The sequence below is a fragment of the Chenopodium album genome, chromosome 3, assembly GCF_948465745.1.
Source record: "Chenopodium album chromosome 3, dcCheAlbu1.1, whole genome shotgun sequence".
Classification (NCBI taxonomy): Eukaryota; Viridiplantae; Streptophyta; class Magnoliopsida; order Caryophyllales; family Amaranthaceae; genus Chenopodium; species Chenopodium album.
Window position 1 is genome coordinate 83,196,315 of NC_137836.1, and position 22,060 is coordinate 83,218,374.

Here is a 22,060-nt window from a genome sequence, read left to right on the forward strand (position 1 = left end):
AGTGGTGGGGGTAGGTTTTCGAAGTGGTGTGGGTAAATTTGAGGAAAAGGAGAAGAGCGGCTGTGATGGATTTTTGATTGGTAGGTTTGGATCTGCAAAAGAGGTGGATTAAGGTGGTGGAGGTGGTCGATTTTCGACTTTTTGGTGTGGTGGCTGCGTTTCGTGGCTGGGTAGGGTTTTTTCTGGGCAGTGTAATTGGTTTCAGGTGAAGGGGTGGAATCCGATGGGTTTTGGGGTGGCTGTGGCGGTTGTGCATACTGTGGGGTTAACGGCAGTGGTTGCGAAGGTGGTTTGGGGGGTCATTAAAAGTCACGTGTAAGTCACGTGCCCCAAGTCAACGCCGGAGTTTATGGTCAATGCCGGAATGTTGAGTCAGATGGTGTTGGTTAAATTTGGGTGGTGTCAGGTTAAATTTGGGTGGTGTTGGGCAACAAATTTTTAAGTGGGTGGTTTTTGACAAAAAAGTGTTTTTAGCGGGTGGTTTTCGACAAAATTTCCTTTAAATAATTTGATTTACAAAAATAAGTAAATAAATAAAATTGGTAGTTTCTTCCAAAAAAAAAAAAAATGATTTTTCACTAAAAAAACCATTTTCTCTACTTAAGAACTTCGGTATTGATTTTGTCATACACTATATATATTCGGTACTAGACATTAGCTAGCTAAATAAAAGACAAATATTAATTGGCTTGATTGACTGAGGCCTGTTTATTTCAGCTTAATTTCAGTCTAGTTCATTTCAGTTCAGTTTCAATCAGTTCAGTTCAACTCCTAATTTTCTTCTCTCATAAAATATTCATTTCAGCTCAATTCAGTTCAGCTCCAATCAGTTCAGTAAATGTGAACAAGCCCTAAAACGTTCAATCATACCAATTGATAAGAGACCAACTATGAGCTATATCTACTTAATGAAACATTAAAAGAAAAAAAATAATAATAATTACACTAAATATGTTCTTTGTATTTGATTGTAAGATATGCATATTTGGATGTTATTTTTGCGCAATCAACTAACTTGATAGGGAAATTGTGAATTTAATTTATAGCCCTTTGAGGTTTTTATAGGAGTTTAACGCTAGATACGTTACTACGTACTTATATTGAAATAATTTAAATATCGAGCTAAAGATGTGCAATTTTAAAATGACCAAAATTGCTTGTGCAATTGTGCCAGTAATATACTTGTCAACCAGTAATATACTTGTCAACATTGTTATGCCTAGTGTTTGATAAGAAGTGCTTTTTTTTGGAACAAAGGTTGTAAACCAGTTGTGATTCTTGTGAATATATAGTGAGATTACTCCTTCACTTGTACACAATAATGAATGAACAAATAAGTTTAATTTAATTTGTACATTACAATTAAATAGTTAGGATAAAATGAACTTATATTTTATCAATTATGAACAAACACCATATATTTCTATGTATAAAATCTTAGAAATATATTCATTATTTAATCAATGTTTCATTGCATGCCAAGGTAATATGTTTGTAGCATACAATTAAAGTATATATTTTATAATGGATGTTCTTAATATTTTTCGAACAATATGTACACTGTACAAATTTAAAGTTTGTAGTATTGAGTGTCACGTTTACTGTAAAATTTCATATAAGATGCATGTAAGTTTCACCATTATAATAAAAATTTACATCAACTATATACTCCTTTAATTTCATGTTTTTTGATAGCAATTTTGAAGTTTTCAGCTTTACCAATGCACATTTTATGTCAATGATATATCATTTATTATGCTTTAGTGAAATTATAAAAAATTAATATTGAAAAAGTATTAATCAAGACAAATGTTACAAGATTTTACATGACTAATTAATACTCCGTAACAAAAAGATTTTAAGGAACTTGTGTGAATATTGCAAGATCTCAAACATTTTAAGGTTAGAAGTACACCATATTTTGTGTATAACTCTTTAGTTACGGAGTACAATAATACATGCAATGACCATTTCCAATCCATCACATCCTAAAAATTGTGTAGGTAATTAGAAAGTGTAAACTTTTAAGCAGGCAATTGTGGACTATGTACTTGGTTTAGCTAGTAATTAAATAATACAGTAAATAAACAAATAATAATACTCTATTTCTTGATGCCCAAGCCAAGCCAGCAGGCTAATTGACCTGACGTGGCCCGTTTTAATGCTTCCTTTGAAATCAGATACTGTATTTGACATCCAAATCAAAGAAATAAATAAATAAATGCTATCATTAAGAAGAAAAGAAAAAAACAAAAAAAAAAAACATGTGCACCAAAGACACACTTTTTGTGCACTTCACAACTTCGTTAATCAGTTATAAAGAAATCATGCCAAATTAAAACTCTACTTACCCATTGCATGGAGTGCTTGAGTGCTTCATGTCAAACCTTACACCACCTATTATTATCTCACCTTACAAATAAATATATAGTATTAACAAAATTTGTTTTAATTAATAGTACTAAGCTTCTTTTAGTAAAATTTAATTAAATTAGTAAAGATCAATAATATTATTTCATCAAAAAATAAAATCAATAATATTAAACAGTAAACACAAATACACGAGAGCTTATTATATACACCTGGTCCCGTGAGTATTTTAATCTAATTTTGATGATTGTTTTTTTATTCAACCATCAAATGAAGAGCAAACACTAACCTTGAGTTAGTTGGGTGTACAATACACAAGGGTATCTATAACTAATTCTACAAATACATTACGGAAGTACGGAGTATAGTGTACTACGGAGTATAGTGACTCCACCACTAATCATCTTAAAATTACCATTAATTCGGCGTTGTTCTCTTCGCAGTAAGGCCCTGTTCTTTTCACCTTAAAAAAATAATATTAAGTAAAAGTAATTTCAGTTCAGTAAAAATAAGTTCAGTTCAGTAAAATTAATTTCAGTTCAGTAAAAATAATTTCAGTTAAGTAAAAATAAGTTCAGTTTAGTAAAATTCAGTTTTCTTAAAGAAGAATTATAATAGAAAATCAGTAAAAATAATTTCAGTTCAGTAAAAATAATTTAAGTTCAGTAAAAATAATTTCAGTTCAGCAAAATTAAGTTCAGTTCAGTAAAAATAATTTCAGTTCAGCAAAATTAAGGTAAATCAAACAGGGCCTAAGTAAAAAAGTTTATGAGTTTGGGCCAGACAACCTGCGAGTAGAAATTGGGCTTGTTCATTAGTCTATTGGACAGAAATAATAAACCATATTACAGCAAACTTTTACTTTCAGATGAGATCCAAATAACAAACCTTTTCTTTCATGTCTATCGTTTTTCTGTCTTTCTCTCTCCTTCTTCCTCAGTGCGATTGCCACTGAACTTCTACTAACACTGGTAAAGATTGTCACTTTATAGTATCAGAGTTATCTAACACACAAACCCTTCAATGGGCACTCCATCAGCTGCCCTGTACTCTACTAAATATCCTCTCACTTTCCAATTCACCAGCAAAATTTCAGCTAGGCATTTCAACAAACACCTGGTGTGCCAAAGACAATCCTCCGTCTCCTTCCCCAGTAGCGCGGTAAATTTGTCTAATTTCTCTGCTTTTTCGTTAAATTCAGCTAATTTTGGGCGTGCCCATGTACTTCAACCTGTTAAATCTGCTTATGCTGAGAACCCCAGTTCAAATTTACAGCCCCAAGTGATTTTACAAAACCTTAGGAACTTGTCTTTTGATTCTGTTAAAGAGGGGTTGTCTGAATTGACTCCAATTGGTGCTTGTAAATGGGTTGGGATTGCTGCAGTTGCTATTGCAGCGGTGAAATGGGCAGTTAATTTTGTGTTCAACCCTTTTGTTTGGATGTACTTTAGTTGGTCATGGTTGTTTTGGCCATGGCTTGTGGCAATTGGGCTTGGGGTTTATGGTATTTATAGTTTCCGAAAGCATTGTCGTGGCGAAGCTAGTATTGTTGAGCAACTTGCCATTGTTACTTCTACATTCACTTGGCTTACACTAGTTCCACCAGCATTTTTCAATGGGTTTTTAGAAGGATGGCCGTTTGTTTTCTTCTTTGTTTATCACTATTTCTTCTTTCTCAATGTAAGCATTCGGAAGCGGCTTTATGGGGATTATTTTCTTAGGTCATATGATCCCAAGTGGGATGTGAATGTTCCTAGTTTGTACCGGGGTTTGTTCGGTGTAGGAGTTATGATTGGACATTGGCTTGCAGCATTTGAGGGACCAGAATTGCATCTTATTCCGGGAGGATGGAGCAACATTGGGATATGGGGTCTCATTATGGCTACAGTTTTTATGCATTACCATGCTTCATTGTACCTGGCAAAGTACTCAGAGAAGATTGTAGAGCCGACTTCAGTTGTTCAATTTGGGCCATATAGATGGGTTCGTCATCCTATCTATGCGTCCACGATGCTTTTGTTCCTCACATATTTCGTGTCACTCCGGGCTCCACTGAGTTGCCTTTACACTATTGGTGTTTGTATACTGTATTATGATCAGAAAGCAAAGTTGGAGGAAGCATTGATGATAGATACATTCAGAGAGAGCTATCTTGAGTACATGAGCAAAGTTAGGTACAAATTTATTCCTTTTGTTTACTAGATACGGAATATGATTCAGTACAAGTATTAGGTGTTTGTGATAATTGATAGATGCAATGGAATATGAACAATTACAGCATTTCCTCAATATGCATTTACTTCTATGGTTATTGATTTGATGTTTTGTGGATCTACTTAATCAGTCCCATCTGTTCTATTCATCATATTCAGATAGATTTGTACAATATCATCTTCCCTTCCAATTCCTCTCATTTCATTGTTTATTTGACTGAGAGAAACATGATTTTCTATATTTTTGCAATGATTAGTATCTTAATCTGCTTGTTACTGCAAATGTCCTGCAAAATATTTTAAGACTATGAGAAGATTAACTTCTCTCAAGTTGTGGGAGTTTTATGTTTCTCCATAGCTCTGATTGAAAATATCAAAGTGTAGGGTCTATATTATGTACCAGTACATGCTGTACGATTATAGTTATTCACTTTTCGTCCAGAGTCTATATTGCATTAGCTTTGTCCAAATAGGATTATTCTCAGATTTGTTTAATTTTTTGCTTGCGGTCGTTGGGGGTATTGGAACAGAGTTCTTGGGTGAAAGGTCAATTTGCAAACATGCCTTATACTGATGTGATAATTTACAATTTTTGTATTTCAAATTCTGCAGTAAGAGATCTCGTAAACACCAATACATACTAAGCCTTTTACCACTAGGGTCCTCATCTTAGCTTTTAGGCAATGTTAAAAAGTATCCTTGCTTTTCCCTTACAACTGCCTTTTTGATTCTTACGTTCCTCTTCATCTCAGGATACTTGGGCTGATTGCAATTAGATAGGCTTTTGGTGACTGTCTTGATTTTGTTGATCTCAATTCCATATGAATATGGTTTTGCTTCTATCCTATTTATCATATTATTATCATTGTTGCCCTGACACTCCCCCCCCCCCCCCCCCCCTCCGTCCTTTCCCCAAACAAAAATACTTTTGAACATTGATAAGCCCTAGGCTGCCGTACAGGCTGCAATCATCAATGCATATTTCCTTGAGCTGTTAAATCATTTTGTAGAAACCGGAAGCTAAAGTCAAAGGCATTTATGTTGGGTGTTCGCGTCACTAGATCTCAAGTGCTCTCTCTCTCTCTCTCTCTCTCACACACACACACACACACACATGAATATTTGATGGAGATAACTGCTTATGGAAGACAATAAACCTAATACAATTACTAACGAGTGACCAGGATTCAATTTATCAATTTCTTGTATTATATTGATAAATTGAGGGAAGATGTATATTGACCCATTAGAAGATTATTTTTAACTTATTGCAAGAAATCAAAGAGATCCATGTTAATGGTTTGAATAATTCTGTTTTCCTGTGCTGTGAAATACATTCATATGAGGCTTTAAGTCAGGTCTGATTTCATTGTTCTTTTCTTGTGCACCTTCGTGATAGTTTGATGAACCAATTGAAGCTTCTCTATATTGTCTATTTTTTATGAGTGTAGTGATATATGTGTTTGATTGTTTTTATTGCTCTATAATCCATACAACCTACAATAAAAATGAGAAAAACTCCATGGCTCTAAATGGCTATTCCATTACTACTATTGACTCTAAAGCATTGGGTCAACCGGCCAACATTGAAACTAGTGCTCCTTAACAGTTACCTCTTAATTCTGATTACTCAATAAATTTGAACGTCCTCGATCCTATCCTAATTCCTCATTCAACGCAAGTTTTAAGCCATAAAACTCACAAAAGTCAATGACAAAGCTCTACTTAGAATAATAGCACAATTCACAATATAAATTTAGTGGTGTAACAATTCATAGGAATAGTAGAGTGGTACAGAATGATCGAGGAAAAATTCTCCTTAGATAAACTAATGCCTCAAGTCTAGAACTTATCTCCTTAAGAATGCACACATTTCTAATTTTCTATGATTTAATCTCAACATCAATCCTTTTTTTCCAATTAAGGTGTGATCATATCTGACTATAAGGAAAAGGATATCAGTTAAAGCACAATGAACCATCTTAATGGTAATCAGTAAAGTTCTTAAGCTTAATATGACATTTTAATATCCTTCTTTGTGCCTCAATAATAAATTGAGGAAATGTATCATTGTGACGACATTGTGAGATGCACACATGATGCAATATTTAAGGATATCAAGACAAGTTAAACCCTATTATACTAATGCAATGCAGCATAAGACCCAAAATCAAATTAATTATTAACATTAACCATTCCATACACTATGAGTTTTGTTGAACTAATATACTAACCACCTTACATGAATTCTATAATCAATTAAGTACATATGGACATTTAATCATTCAAAATCTGAAAGCCAATCTGCAGAAACATCCAAATTAGGTCTCTTAATTTCAGTTCCAGCCTTCCAGGTCTCAGCTGCGTGTTCAGCTATATTGTTTCTTGTATGTTGCCACAAATTGGTTTGGTGTGTGTCTATCTCCTGAGCATCATCAAAATCTATTAGGGTCAATACTTTGATTTGTTGATGAAAAAGGAATAGATGTAGGTTGAGTTTGACGTCCAAGCTTCAGTTGTTAAAGTCTGTTAAATGGTTTTGCTGGTGTCTGATGAAAAAGTATCAAGACTGGGTCCAAAAATTCAAAAGTTTTGCAATGAGGATTAGAGGAGTCCCAGTTACATAACATTAAAAAAAAAAAAAAAAAAAAAAAAAAAAAAAAAAAAAAAAAAAAAAAAAAACTAGACAAACCAATACAAAGTTTTATGATGAGATGCTTTTAATAAAAACCAATCAATTGAGGTGAGCAGTGATCTGAAAATCATCAATTTATGTTATTACTTGGGATTGTATAACTAAGCACGTGATCAGTGTCCATTTTCAATGTACTGTTGATATTTGATCGAGTATGCCCTTGCAACAGTTGGTGATGGATATCTATGGATCCTGTGAAGATATCATGTTGATGTTGGCCTTTGTATTGTTTAAACTATTGTCCATATCCTGGATTGTCATATTGAGGTGATACAAGAGGCCTTTACCAAATCAATCCAAATTAAATCAAGTCTTTTTCCATTAGTTGTGGGCTTCATTGACCTCTAAATTGCCGTTGGACTCCTTATGTGTAACATTCTCCAATTCTCACCCTCAATAACTTGTATAACTGTTAAGAGTGTCGAATCCACATAAGAGGGAGCCCATAAACCTTTTTCTCTTAGAAGTCAATTGCTTAAACCTCCTTTGACCAGCCTCTAGACCAGCTAAGCTAAGAATTAATCAGTCATGGGGAATCGGTGAGGTCAAGCAATGCAGCCTTTTTCTTTATTTTTTGGAGGGGAGGGGGGGGGGGGATCTGGAAAAAGACAGTGATCCTTCTTCAATGTGCTAGCAACTCTGTTTCTGACTGTGTAACATATGCAGAGCTTCTGGCACTAGCAGCCTGAATTCATGACACTAAAATGATGTAACATGGACTTTTCCTTGGGTGTAAGAAAGATAAAATTCTATTTATATAGAATTTTCTCCCATAAAAAAAAAAAGGTTCCTTTTCTTCACCTTTTTGCAATCCTTTTTTTTAAATTTTTTTTAAAAAAATAATTCTTTAAACATTTAAACTTCAGCATCAAAATCTGTCTTCCAGCCCATTTTGGTAATAAGTGATTACATATGGTTTGTGGGCAGCAGCTGGATCTTCTGTGTTTGGCAGGATTTTAAGACTTAAAATTGTATGGCCTTCTTTCTTGTTTGCGAAACAGGAAATTGTAATACTTAAGGTTGTTATTCTTGCTTGCATCATAGGGCTTTGGTTCTGATGTAGTGCCAATCTGTTTAGGTCTTTTTTCTTCTCTTACCGGTTAGATAAATTGGCCAATGATTCTTAAACATATACTACTGAGCCTTTGCAAGGATGAGAAAACTCATGAAAATGTTTGTGAATACTTTTAAGATTGTTAGTGTGTACAGTAAGGTTCCTCCTCCTCCCCCCCCCCCCCCCCCCCCCCCTCTCCCAATAATTTTGTTAGAACGTACACTGTGGTGTAGAAGAAGTGAGAAAGACATTTTGTCGTTTTGTCAGATATTTGTCATTCATTACTTGTGATCCCCTTTTTCTTTAGACGTGTCTTTTACATTTTCCATACTTTGGGAGTCGGAAACAGACGTTACCAAACTACTTATCATCTTGACATTGTAAGAACAAAGACTCTTTTTTGCAATATTTAAGGGCACTAATTAATTGTGGAAAGCTTTGGCATGATAGACGTTTGTCCATACCATTGTGGATGGAGACCAGAGATTCCAGCCTGGAATCAACAGTTTGCTATGCTTGGTAGGCGATTTGCTTATAGTTAGGTGCTCGCTGATACTGAAATGTGGGGGCAGCTTTCAGGTTTGTATTTGTCCTGCATCTTTGTGGCTACCACTGGTCTTAAATTTGGTTTCCGTCCTGCATTCTGATATATATGCATTTATGTGAGTATATATATGTATACATCATTCACAAACAAACAACAGGTTTGTCCTGATTTCCAAAGGGACTGTGTTTGGTTATGTGCTTATGTGGTTATTAAGCTAGAAGTTTTCTTGATCTGAAAAATCTTATTTGCTATTCAACTGCATTGTGATCTTTAGATAAGAAGGTTCTCCTCTTGGATAACTGCATCTACCGTTATCTTATAGCGGACAACTTGTGTGTTATCAATGACAACTCATTGATGCTTTCTTAGCTGAGGTAAGCAGCAGTACGGAGTTATTCTGAAAGTGACTTTTTAGTATCTATGCATAATATGGTCACTGTACAACCTTTTGGTGCAGCTCTCTGAAATTCGTGTTGTCGCTGCTGTTCATGTCGACTATAGGAACATAGATCATAAATTAGTTATGAGTTGCTTTTTTCATATAAGCTTACAAAAAAGTTTTGTCAAACCATTGTATAATTGGGCGAGAATTTATGTTAAACAAGCAACTTATAAGCTGCCAAATCTCTTATGGTTTGTTGGCTTATAGTAATGTGATAATTAGAGCAATGATAACTACTTCACCTTGACTGTTAAGAGTGGAGGGTCACTATCTTTTTTTTTTTACTGATAGTTCTAGGATGACTATCATCATCCTTGAGTTGCTTGAGCTTCTCATTTTAGAATTGTTACTGAAACTGCTTGCTGACCTGGGAACTGGATTTATGTTACGTTGTTTCGTTGTATATGAAATAGACATGTAGATATTGACTTAGCAGGAATGTTTTTCTGAGATGTACTATATTTCACTGATTGATGAAATAATCAGTCGGCAGACAGAGTGTAGATGTACTGTGAATCTTAAATAACTAATTGTTTTAGCTTGGCTATTACTTTGATGTGCCATGAACCTCTGAAGTTGTTTCAGCTGTGATGCAGCGGTAACATAACTGTTTGCAATCTTTTTCTGAACTTATTAGTCCTAACCTGAACTTGTGTTTGTTATTCTGCATTATCTGAACCTATTAGCACGTATGAAGAACTGTGTGAACTTGTTTTGCCTGATATGAAGTTATTTGTCACGGAAGCAAGAAGATTGGAGACACAGGTGAAATACAAACGAAGACACACAATCCTACCCTGTACTCCACACAACTTGATCCCAATTTAAACCTTATTTGTAAAAATACTGAAGTTGTGGAGCTATCTGAATTGACCATATAGTGTTAAAATCGGAGGAATTTTGTGCAAAGATTCCATTCACATTAGGAGAAGCATTGTCATCCGCCACATTACATCTTGTTTTTATATGATAATGGTTTTCATGTTTTATGCTTTATAAATTATACTACGTAATAGACAATTTGCAAAACTCCAAAAGCCTAGTTTTTGTAGGATCAGGTAATTTGAGGAAGCAGATTATCTTCGACACAGTGTATTCCTACAATTACAAAGTATCCGCATCTTTTGTTTTGTTTATGTATTTTTGAAAAATGATTCAACACTAATTTATGGATAGTCAAGATAAGAATATTGTAATTTTATAACTAGTTCCTGTTTAAGAATATCCAATTGTATTTCTTTGAAACACTAGAGAGTATCTATTTTTAACTACTAGGTCTTAGACTCTTAGTCTTTAAAGAAGACATACCTAATTGTATTTGTGTATTTTTCTTTCGAAAAAGAAAATAAAAATAAATTGCGTTGTAAATAGGTTTACTTACGTTAAATGTGATTTTTTTTTTTTTTTTTTTTTTTTTTTTTTTTGAAGGATATGAAAATATCGTAAAATTGTTAATGCAACGCGAATCAACTAAAATATTTGGTTGACAAACTATGTTCTCCATGGTTGTGGCTAGATAGTTGTGGCTAAATCTAGATAGAGTTAGAGTTATCCGTGTGTTTTATTCATCGAATTTATATCTCTTGTTTAATCATTATCAAAACTTATTTGATTTGATCTTATTATTCATTATCTGTTATCCAACATATTTTTGATATCAGAAACTACAGTAAGGAACAAGAACAAGGATCCTTAATAAGTTGGGCCCTTGGCAATATGACTTCACAGACTTGGTTCTGAGTCTGGTGTCCCATGGGTCACATGCACATTTCTCATGGGTTTCAATATTGAAATATCCAATTCCAAATTGTGCTTATTTTTCACCCAACGTGGCAATCTTAGGTGCACTACCAAATTTGAAGATAATGTTACATTATTTTTTAAGGATTATATAGAAATAAAAATGGTGTATATATTTGACTTTGTGCACAATTAATAAAACAAAATTGAATATCATACCATAGAAATAAAATAAAGAATTTCAGCCCAAACTGAAATCATCTTTAATTTCTCAACCTTTTGGATTTCATTTTCCCTCTTCACAAACTTACATTATTACTTACATTTACTATCATCTTAATGATAGTGATACTACTACTAATCTCAATGGAGGATACATAATTGGGCCCTCCCCCTAAAAATTAATTTTAAAAAATAAAATAAAATAAAATACATGTGCATTAAAACTTTCAAGGCACATGTAAAAGGAATATTTCCTTAAAAAAAAAAAAAAAAAAAAAAAAAACCGAAAGGATTAGTAGGAATTAAAAGAAGGGTTAAGAATTAAAATGGAGTACGCTGCCTTCTCTGTTGGTGGCTTTTGGTCCCTCCATCAAACACTTTTTACATCTTCTTCTTTTTCTCCTTGGTATTCTTGTTCATTATTGCTAAAACTTAAAGATGTTATAGCTAGATTTGCTCCAAATTTATTTCATTCACTTTCGTGGGTGCACCATTATGGGAAAACCATGCTTTGGAACAGGAAACGGTCCATATTGTATTCCATCTTCATCTCCTGTTGCTTTCCACCTGAAATAACATATCGTAACCACATTCAGTTTATACTGTTTTCGAAATATGATTATATAAATGCATACAGACGTAGTAACATCAATTCAATATTACTCTATCATGTCACATAGCACACATTGCATCTAAATACTACCGTACACACATGACACATGTGGTGCACGCACTGTACACAAAATGTGTACCACTATAGTTTATATCAGCCAGGGTTATGTTCATTTTGTAAGATTTGATGTGGAGAGTTTAGTTGATCATGTATGAGATCTGATAGATATTAAGTCTTAACAGCTGGCAATGAAGTTGTTTGGGCCATTTGATTTGTAGAGTAACGCTAGCTGGCAAATATATATCCAAGTAGGATAAATAATCATTGGTAGATACTAATATCGTTTACAAGTCAAATAGGACCCAAACTCTCAAAATTATTCTGTCATTTCTGTCAAAACATTTAATTTGCTTTGATGTTGATGTAGAATATGCTCTTTTAGTGTTTTTAAACCGTTGGTTTATCTATAATTTGTTAGTTATATAATTTATTTATTAAGTTATGAGATGAAATAAAGTATATATAAATATATGAATTATGGCCTTGCTTGTATGTGTGTTGATATGCAAGTTTGAACTACCTAAGAAAGAAATCATGTGCACTGTTGGTTGTGTTTTGGATTTTGATATTGATGCTTCATTTTCATGTATCTTCACAAGTGTATATAAGTTAAGGAGTACTTCCTATCGAGAAAAAGAAGATGTATAACTAACTTTCATGAAAATTTAAATTGGCTACAAATTAAGCAACATTCATAAACCCTTTGATTATACAACGAGACAAATCTCATTGTAGAATGATCACGTTACTAACTGACTAACACATCACTATTAGATTGGTAGTTTCTTTGACTATTCTGATAAATTTGTTTTTGAATAATAATTAGAATGACTACTCGTATATCGACTTTACATGAGGTTAAAACTTAGTAGGATCTTATTCGGTACCATCACTCAATCATGTTATCTCATTGTTAAGGACCTTTCAACCCCAAAACTATGGAGTATAATGATATGGCTACCCTAGCTTCTGAATAAGTACCATTACATTATTGAGGACCATATCTTAGGACCACTAAATACAATTTCAATTGAGCCTCAAAATTCTTAAGTACAATTATATCTTAAAACATAAAAGGTCAAATATTGCAAATTCAATTGAGTGTTTGACCCCATATAACTCCACAATGCATGACATTCACGTGATTAGATTCATTACATAGTAGACTAGCTTAGGCTAAGTATTAGTGTACCACTCCCCTCTTCCAAAGATTTAGGTCACATTCTTAAATAGGGAATTGGTGGGCCAGGATAAGGCCCACTGGGCCACAAAGTGTAGGTTACATGGACCATCTCCAAAGCTTAAGGAGACCATAAGGTCGTGGTCCAATTTTGGTCCCAATATGTACAAATTAATTTAAAGTTTGCCCACTCACTCTAGCTTGATTATTGTAATTTCTTTGGGGGGTTTTTTTTAACCCAATTATTGTACTTTACTCCACAAAAAAGATCCTTTTTTGTTCTCAAATATTTTGTCCATGAGATGGACCATGACACTCACTCACCTTCATAGCCTCATCAATTCCCTAATCTTTCCTTGCTCTTGCCTTAAGGTAAATAACACAAGATCCATGTTGCCAAAATATCCCCTAGTGAGACTTGACTCTTATTTTAAAGTAATTTTCGATACATCCAAAGACAATTGGGACGCGCCATATATAATTGAATAGGGAATAATATGATATTGATCTCATATTTAGGTTTCTCATATAAACATTAAACTACAAATCACATGTGGATTTAAAATCTAGAGTAACTTTCAAAAACCTATCTTGAATAATATATGTAGTATGATATTAGGGCTTGTTCTCTTCGGCTTATTTTCAGTTTAGTTCAGCTTCAATTAGTTCAGTTCAGTTTAGTTCCTAATTTCCTTCTCTCATAAAATATTCAGTTCAGTTTAGTTCAGCTCAATTCAGCTCAGCTCAGTAAATCAGAACATACCCTTACTGTGATATGATGTTTTCAGAATAATAGTGTTACCCTCTCATAAACTATTAAATTAGCATAGCCAAAAATATGTATGGTTAAGGAGGCAATTTTGAACACTGCAATGATTAAGCGGGGAAGAGATTTACCTGTAGGTGGTGGTGAGATGGTGCACGAAAATTAGCATTTCAAGCTTGGCTAGCTCACTTCCTGGACAAGAGTGGACTCCATTACCAAATGGCATGTACGTGTTAGGTCTTGGTGGTACCTGCACCATTTTTTTTTATTTTTTTTTCATAAGTTAGAAAACGAGATCACTTCTGAAGGGGCATAGTTATGTTCAAAGGAAAGGGGTCAATTGAGCTCAATTAATTCGTCGCATTTTATTTAGTAAACAAGTATATGTGAAATGATAGCGCATTACAATTAAAATTGTGTAGAATAAGAGTTTCAAAGTACTTTGTAAACAAATCTTTAAAGCCTAACAATGAAGAATTTGGGAGATGAATCTATCTAAATTAGACTTGAACCGGTTTGAATTAAAAAATACTCCAACTTCTTTATAGATGATCGATCTTCATGTATTCTATTACGTAATTATTATACCACAAGAAGTTTGAGAACACAATAGCACATATAAAATTATGCAGAAAAATAAAAATTAAAATAAAAAAATTCCAAGAGAAAGTCACGTGCTTTGATGCTAGTAGTCTAGTAGAGATCTTATAGAGGGTCCCTAATCTTCCAATTTTCCAAAGGCCTGAAAACATGAAGATTCATATATTCCACTGATATTGACACTTACCCCAAGTCCCTATACTCCCTACCATACATAATCTAGTCATTGCAAACCTTATATTTTCAATCCCCTTCATAGCCCCAAACATTTCTATTTTTTTATACTTTCTTTAGTAAAATTTCAAATTATATATTTTATTTTCTTTATTTTACTATTATTGATCTCAGTTATAGAACCATATAAAATATTTTCACCACAACCAGTCATCTACTAGTCTCAATACTCGAGTAACATTTCATTTTAAATTAAAGTTGTATACATAGAGACTATCAAAACAACACAATCGACCTTCTTAATATATGTAAATAAAAAATAAACTTAATATAGTGTAATTTGAATAGTTAATATCTCGACTAAGTAAAGTAATACTCCCTAGTCATACAATACACATATACGTACGGCCAAAAGACATAAGATATTATTTCGATACAATTACAAAAATTAAAATATCTTAGACATAATCTTTTACTAGAAGAGTAAGATTTCATTAGTGTTTTAATATGTTTGCTCATAGAAAATTGACATCGATCTACTTCATTCTATAGTCTTTTTCATAGATATAGATAAACTCGAAATAGGGAGGAAAATTACAAGTACCTCAAATCTTGAAGGGTCAAACTTTTCAGGTTGAGGGAAGAATTCAGCGCAATGGTGAATGCTTCTAAACAATGGTAACACTTTCCACCCTTTTGGAATCAAATACCCTTCAAACTCAACATCATGGACTGCCTCTCTAAATGTAAATGATAGTATACTTGCTGTTCTCAACGTCTCTTGAATCACCTACATATAAAACATTATAACTTTTAATTTCTGCGAAAAAATTAAATATTATATTTTTAAAGTGATACTAATTTGGCTTGGTATTTCATAATCTAAGTACATTTTTTTTACCATTAATACCTAATTATGATTAAATAATAATTAAAACTCGATATTTTAAATTTAAAGTGTATATCAAAATGTACCTAACAAGAGTTTTACTTTACATGATGCATAACATCATCTAATTACTTAATTAATTAGTTAAAAATGGTATTGAAATGGAAAAGACAAAGAGATGATGAATACCCGGCTTGTCAAAGGCATGTTTCTAGTGTCCTCCCACGTAAGACCACGGTTAGCCTCTATCAAACTTTGTCTAACTCCTTCTTGTTCCTTCTGCAACCCCAAATAAATATATAAATTACTCCGTCATAAATACATATATACAAAGTACGGAATATATACTAATAGTACTAATATACATACAAAAATACATTATTAATAGTCATACGTAGTATTTAAGGTTTTTTTTTACCCTATAGTTTGTATAACTTTTAACGATTTCTTAAATTTATTAATTTTTATAAAATTAGATGACAGTCCCTAATAATGAACATTTAATTTCTCAATCTACTCCGAACATAAATTTGAATGACCATTGAAATATGGATTTGTAAAAAACAAATAAAATTAACAATTCAACTTTAGATTTGCTAGCAATTTGTAAACGTGAATTGTGACGGCTGATGAGATAACTTAAGAATAATTAAATCTCAAAAATTTCTCAACCAAGAAATCACCAAAAAATCAGGACCATAATATTATTTTTATGACAGTATTGTTATTTTAATACATAGTGAATCTTTTGTTGCTTAAAAATGAACCAAAACAGGCAACTTTCATGGAAATCTAAGAAAAGACAAATCTCAAGTGTTTAAGCACGTAACTATAACAAGTATGGACTAATTGATACACATGTAACAAACTACAATTAATTTGCCCGTATCTACAATTCAGATTATATCATATGATCCGTAGAATTATTCAAATAATAAATTAATTAAAAGGATCAAATAATAGTATATACTAATAATATCCGTATCCTCAAAATTAGATCTATGTCTGTATATATGATACATATACATAGTCATCCGTTAATGAATCAATTACAAAGATACTCCTATCATTATTAAATACTCGTACCACTTTGTACACGAGTAATTATTATTACTTGTCCTTCTATATGATGTACGTAAATCACATCATGTCTCAAGAATTATGCAATAACATTTAGAATTTGTTATATACACCTGGATATACGGTACATTCGGGTGTACAGATTAGGCTCTCAATAACATTAGAATATTAGATAGTAGAGTAGGATAACAAATTACCGTTACAGCTTCGACAAGATGTTGATTATCATGTAAGTATTTGAGAACCCATGTGAGGACACTAGCAGTAGTATCATGAGCAGCGAAAATGACTCCAATAATATTATCAGCAATTTGTGAATCACTTAATTCATAATTACTTGATGTTTCTTGCTCTCTTGATTTAAGTAACACTCCTAATAATCCTCCATCTATGTTGTTATTCTCCTTTCGTTTTGCAATAAGCTTCCTTAATGTCCCATTTAGAAGCTTCCTTGCCTATAATTGACAATAAAACAATAATTAATTATATTATTATATAGTCACTAATTAATTATATAAATAAAAAATAATAATGGGGGGTCGAGGGTAAAAGTTAGGCAAATTAAAGTATGATGTAAAAAAAAATGTCACATATCTTCGTCTTACATAAGAGTCACAAAATCGATATGGACAAGCGTGAAAGAATTTAGGTAAGAATTATCAATTATTTTCTTTTCAAGGGAATATGAAAAAAAAGGATAATGTGGGGTTGAAAGAAAGTGAAATTAACCTTCATAGATTTGTGAAAAGGAGTTCCGGGAAAATTTAGGGGCATAGAATTGTATCCCTTCTCTAAGCATTGGTACAAATGCTTGATGCCTTCAACCTCCAATTCTTTTCTGTCACCAAAGGCCGAGATTATTGCCACGTCGAATGCATACTGGTCAAAACATTTTACCAACCAAGTTAGTTGATCATAATGAAGACGACCAAGGTAACCATCTTTAACTCATATATATATATGAATCTCGAAAATTAATTAAAACAGAACATGATTATTTAACATAAAGAGGGTAGTTTAATTGCATAAAATGAACTGACCATATTATATATGTATGTATACCTTTTTCATCTCAACTAGAGTGTTGATGGAGTTATTCTCCCAAGTAGGAAGAAAGTCGAGGACAATAGTTTCAATTTGAGAGACGGCACCCTTAAGAGCATTAGGAAGAAAGGAAGCTTGAACAAGCTTCTTGAGCTTAGAATGGTAGGCTCCTTGGTGGAAAAACAAAGCCTCAGGACCAATCATCTTCTCCTTACTAGGTGGATATGTTGGCTTAAAAAGATGAGCTTTACTTACTAAAACTATCTTTGCGGCTTCAGGACTTGATATCATTACACATGGACATCCCAATATATGAGTCTTAAATATATCACCATACCTACCCAACACAAAAACATGTAATTTGTTAGCAAAAAAATAATCCATCAACACAAACCGCACACATCCCTTGACATGACAGCTGCTAGCTCTATCCAGAATTAACTGTCACGTTGACAATATAATATGAACTGTTAGTGATAAATATAAGCTGGTTGTGACAATGTGACAACTTAATTTGAACATATAGGGTCTAATTCATAAACAGAAAATGTGCGTTAATATGTATACCTTTTTTGTCTATTAGAGAAGAAAGAGTTGGGATTTTCAGTGTAGAGTTTAAGAGTTTCACCAAGATAAGGCCAACCCATAGAGCCAGGGGGTAGAGGTCTTCTATCTTTGGGGTAAAAAAACCATAGTAATTGGAAAAGAGTAACAAGAAATAGGAGAGATAAAAAGAAGAGAAATAGTGAGATTAAGAAAGAAGTAGAAGGAGAAACAACAAGAAGAAGAAGAGGAGAATGAAAGGAAAGGAGAGAAGAGTATTGCATGGTTGTTGTTGTTGTTGATGTTGTTGGCTTTTGGGGAATAATAAGGGGGGGAAAACAAAGATAGGTGGCAAAATAAGCAAAGGTTTGATTTTGTGTTGTTGAAAATTGTTGTTGTTGTAATTGTTTGGGAATAATGTTGTTCAAATTTGAGGTGAAGTGGGGGGGCCTTTATATAGAGAGGGAGATAGGTGAAGGCTAATTCTACATGACAAGCGTCACCCTTTCTTTGGCAACACTTTGCTTCACCCTGTTAGGGCAGTTTTTCCTCCCCCTCTCTTACTACTATTTCTCTATAATATGGTGGCCTTGAGTTCGTTTTCTATGCCTACCTTAATGATATAACATAATATTATAACACTAGAGTTAGCACTTAGTTACATCATAATTACACGGTACGTACAATGGGGTCCCTTAACAGTTTTTGTATTTTTAAAAAATAAATTATTTTAAAATTATTCTGACGTACGTAGTATGTTGTAATTTGAAGATTGAATTAGAGACCTCATGTGTGGAAGGCGAAATTTAGAATAATATATAACATTGAATTTATTTGTATAAAAATTAATTTGGGAAGTGAAAGTGACAATTTATTATCTTGAGTTGGTTCCGTCCATATATTTCATATTCCTCAATAGTTAAAATTTGTGACATGCATGTTATGAATTGTCATAGTCATTTCTTCTTAAAAGTGTCCATCTACAAATGAGAGGTTGGATTAGTGACTAAAAAAATACATAGCTATAGAGTGAGGATGATTATATAGATTTCTTGCAACTATTTTGGTTTTCTAACTTAAATGTATCTATTTATATTTTGTGATCATATATATATATATATATATATATATATATATATATATATATATATATATATATATATATATATATATATATATATATATATATATATATATATATAATCATTTGTGGATGTCTTGTCTTACTATGATTTATATATCTTGAGTCAAATCAAGACTTACCTCAATTTATATATGAATCACTATCTATTTATGAATAAACTATTAATTATGCAAAAAATCATATAACATGTGTGAATGAAAATTGATTCTTTCATATATATATATATATATTGGATTTTTTGTGCTTAAATCACATATTGAATTTGTATTTTTTTTTTTAGCTCATTTACACAAAAATAACTACATATATACATTTGAGAAAATTAATCATCTTTGATCAATTATTTATGAAAAAATATGTTACTAAATATTTCACTTTGTAGAAATTTAAATCATAGCAGACACTGTATATTAACATAATTACATGTACATATATATACACAAAACCTTATTAAGTCCTTAATGTGAAACTATTATTTAGTGCATGTATATTTTTACGTAAAGGCATATATAATTTGTCGGATGTGTTGTCAGTGATCAATTGTTTTTTTATTGTTAATATGATATTCCAAACCTTTCATATAAATCGAGACAATCTCATCAAATGTCTTTTTTTAGATTAGTGGTATACATCTAGCTCAATCGTTAAATTAAGTTTTATAATGATAATTAAATATGTAGTGCAATCCACCTTATTGTATCTATTGCATGCTAAATTAGTAGCCTGATTACTTATTAATTTACCTTTTAGCTCATAATGATGATGACAATTTTGCTACCATCAATTGACATTATTTTTATGATAAACCCCTTTTGAGGAGAATGGAGATATTAACTACTCATACTTAACGATCTCCGATGCACATTTTTAACTATTGATATCTTTATTTAATTAGGTACAAGTAAATTTTTTTTTTTTTTTAAAAAAAACTTAATATTTTTTAAAATTTTATTATATAAAAAAATAAATCCAACAAGATTATACCACATATACTAGTGTTTTTCTAGAATCTGAACTACTCCGTATAAATTGCAATCATAGTTTGAAAACTTTAATTTGACCACATAAATAGTGCACATGGAGAACTTAATAGGATGGAGAAAGTGTAGTGCAAGATTACATTTTAGTCGAGTTACACTCAATTGCATAGTTAAATTGAGTTTTATATGCCTATTTTTTACTTATTTGAAACTAATAATTTAAACTTAAATAACTTGATTGAAATATTACTCCTTGAAATAGGATAATCTTTACTTTTCTTGCCGAACTTAATTTATCCAACTGACTTTATCTTTTCTGTCAAAAAGTAATATTTTTTTTCTAAATTTATTACTCCATGTATTATAAAATATTATTTTACCCCTTATTTGACCTTAGCTAGTTTTTACAAATAATTATATGTAGCTGATCACACGGTGTGTCCATCCATCACGAGGATTATTTCGTTAGTGTTATACAAGTTACTAGTTCATTATTATAGAAGTTATTCGTTCACTATTATAGGGGTTAATTTGTTATTTTACAAGCTACTATAATAAAATCTTACTGCATAGTATATAGAATTATAAAATATGTTTTTCCTTTATATTTATTTTCAGACTGATAAACCGAAAAAATAAGGGATTGCAGAGTATGTTTTGTCTATTTTGTTACGTATAAAGTCCCTCAAACGAAAGATGACTTAAAAATCTTGTCTTTTTAACATAAAGATCGACGAGTCGGCGTTTAGAACGTTGAACGTAATAAGTAGCATCACACAAAATGTGTTATATGCAAAAGCTTGAGATATTTAACGTAGAAAACATCATGTCAGTTGAGTAACGTAGTAATCCCCCAAAAATAGGATAGGGATAGTGTAGAAGGTGTACATGGGAATATGAGTGGCTGCTTTGGGAGTTGGGATTTTATTTCTAATTATTAATTCCATCGTTATTCTTACTATTTTCAGTTTCTAACCGCCTTACATATTATCCATTTTTCAGACCTTCCAAACAATTGAGAGGCTTCATTTGTAGTTTTATACTTTGTGTTTGTCTACTACATACACACCCTATTTCTTTGTACTTCGTATTAAATTGTGTCATGCGGAGTAATAAACAATCGTGAGTTACTTATATTACCTGCGTTTTTAATGGGCAAATACAAGTTAATATGCCAGATTAACGAATTTTGTTAATCTGATGGCAATTACTGTAAATATATTTTAAAAGCGTAGTCATTTATTCAATACGTTTGGTGAGATGTTCAATTACTATTTGCACCTTGTATATAGAAACTTACACATATCCCCCCCAAACTAGTACATGAAAAGACGCATGTACCCATCTACTGATAGTTAAAAAGATGTTTATACCCCATTTTGTTTATCTGGAAGATAAACTGGATACAACTCTTTCTTAATTGCGTTTCATGATCAATTAATGTTCTATTAATTTGAGTTTTTAAAAAAAGTGTTCTATGCACATTTGAAATATGATGAGTACTTATACAATATACGGAGTATTTTTTTACTTTGGATTGCTTAAATTTTAATCCTCTTTATACTATGGTTTTTAATAGTGATATCACTAAGAATATTATATATGGTTTTTAAGTAGAGATATTGAGTACATGATATCACAAGTATGCCCGTGATCTCATGTCCTAATATCAACATAACATCTCAAAATGTCATATTCCTTTTC

The 22,060-nt window shown here is 32.1% G+C and overlaps 2 protein-coding genes across 2 annotated transcripts; one reads left to right on the forward strand and one right to left on the reverse strand.

The window, feature by feature from the left end:
* Positions 1–3,242: 3,242 nt before the first annotated feature.
* LOC145620410 (uncharacterized) lies at positions 3,243–4,710 on the forward strand. The gene has a single exon (XM_081675087.1). The coding sequence runs from the start codon at positions 3,394–3,396 to the stop codon at positions 4,570–4,572; it is 1,179 nt and encodes a 392-aa protein (XP_081531213.1). The 5' UTR covers positions 3,243–3,393; the 3' UTR covers positions 4,573–4,710.
* A 6,608-nt stretch (positions 4,711–11,318) lies between these two features.
* LOC145620420 (abscisic acid 8'-hydroxylase 2-like) lies at positions 11,319–18,686 on the reverse strand. The gene is made up of 8 exons (XM_081675097.1): positions 18,257–18,686; positions 17,708–18,026; positions 17,375–17,524; positions 16,843–17,100; positions 15,755–15,844; positions 15,281–15,466; positions 14,034–14,152; positions 11,319–11,850 (listed from the first exon to the last, which is right to left on the reverse strand). Exons 1-8 carry the CDS (start codon positions 18,514–18,516, stop codon positions 11,757–11,759), a joined length of 1,476 nt encoding a protein of 491 aa, XP_081531223.1. The 5' UTR covers positions 18,517–18,686; the 3' UTR covers positions 11,319–11,756.
* Between the last annotated feature and the right edge of the window lie 3,374 nt (positions 18,687–22,060).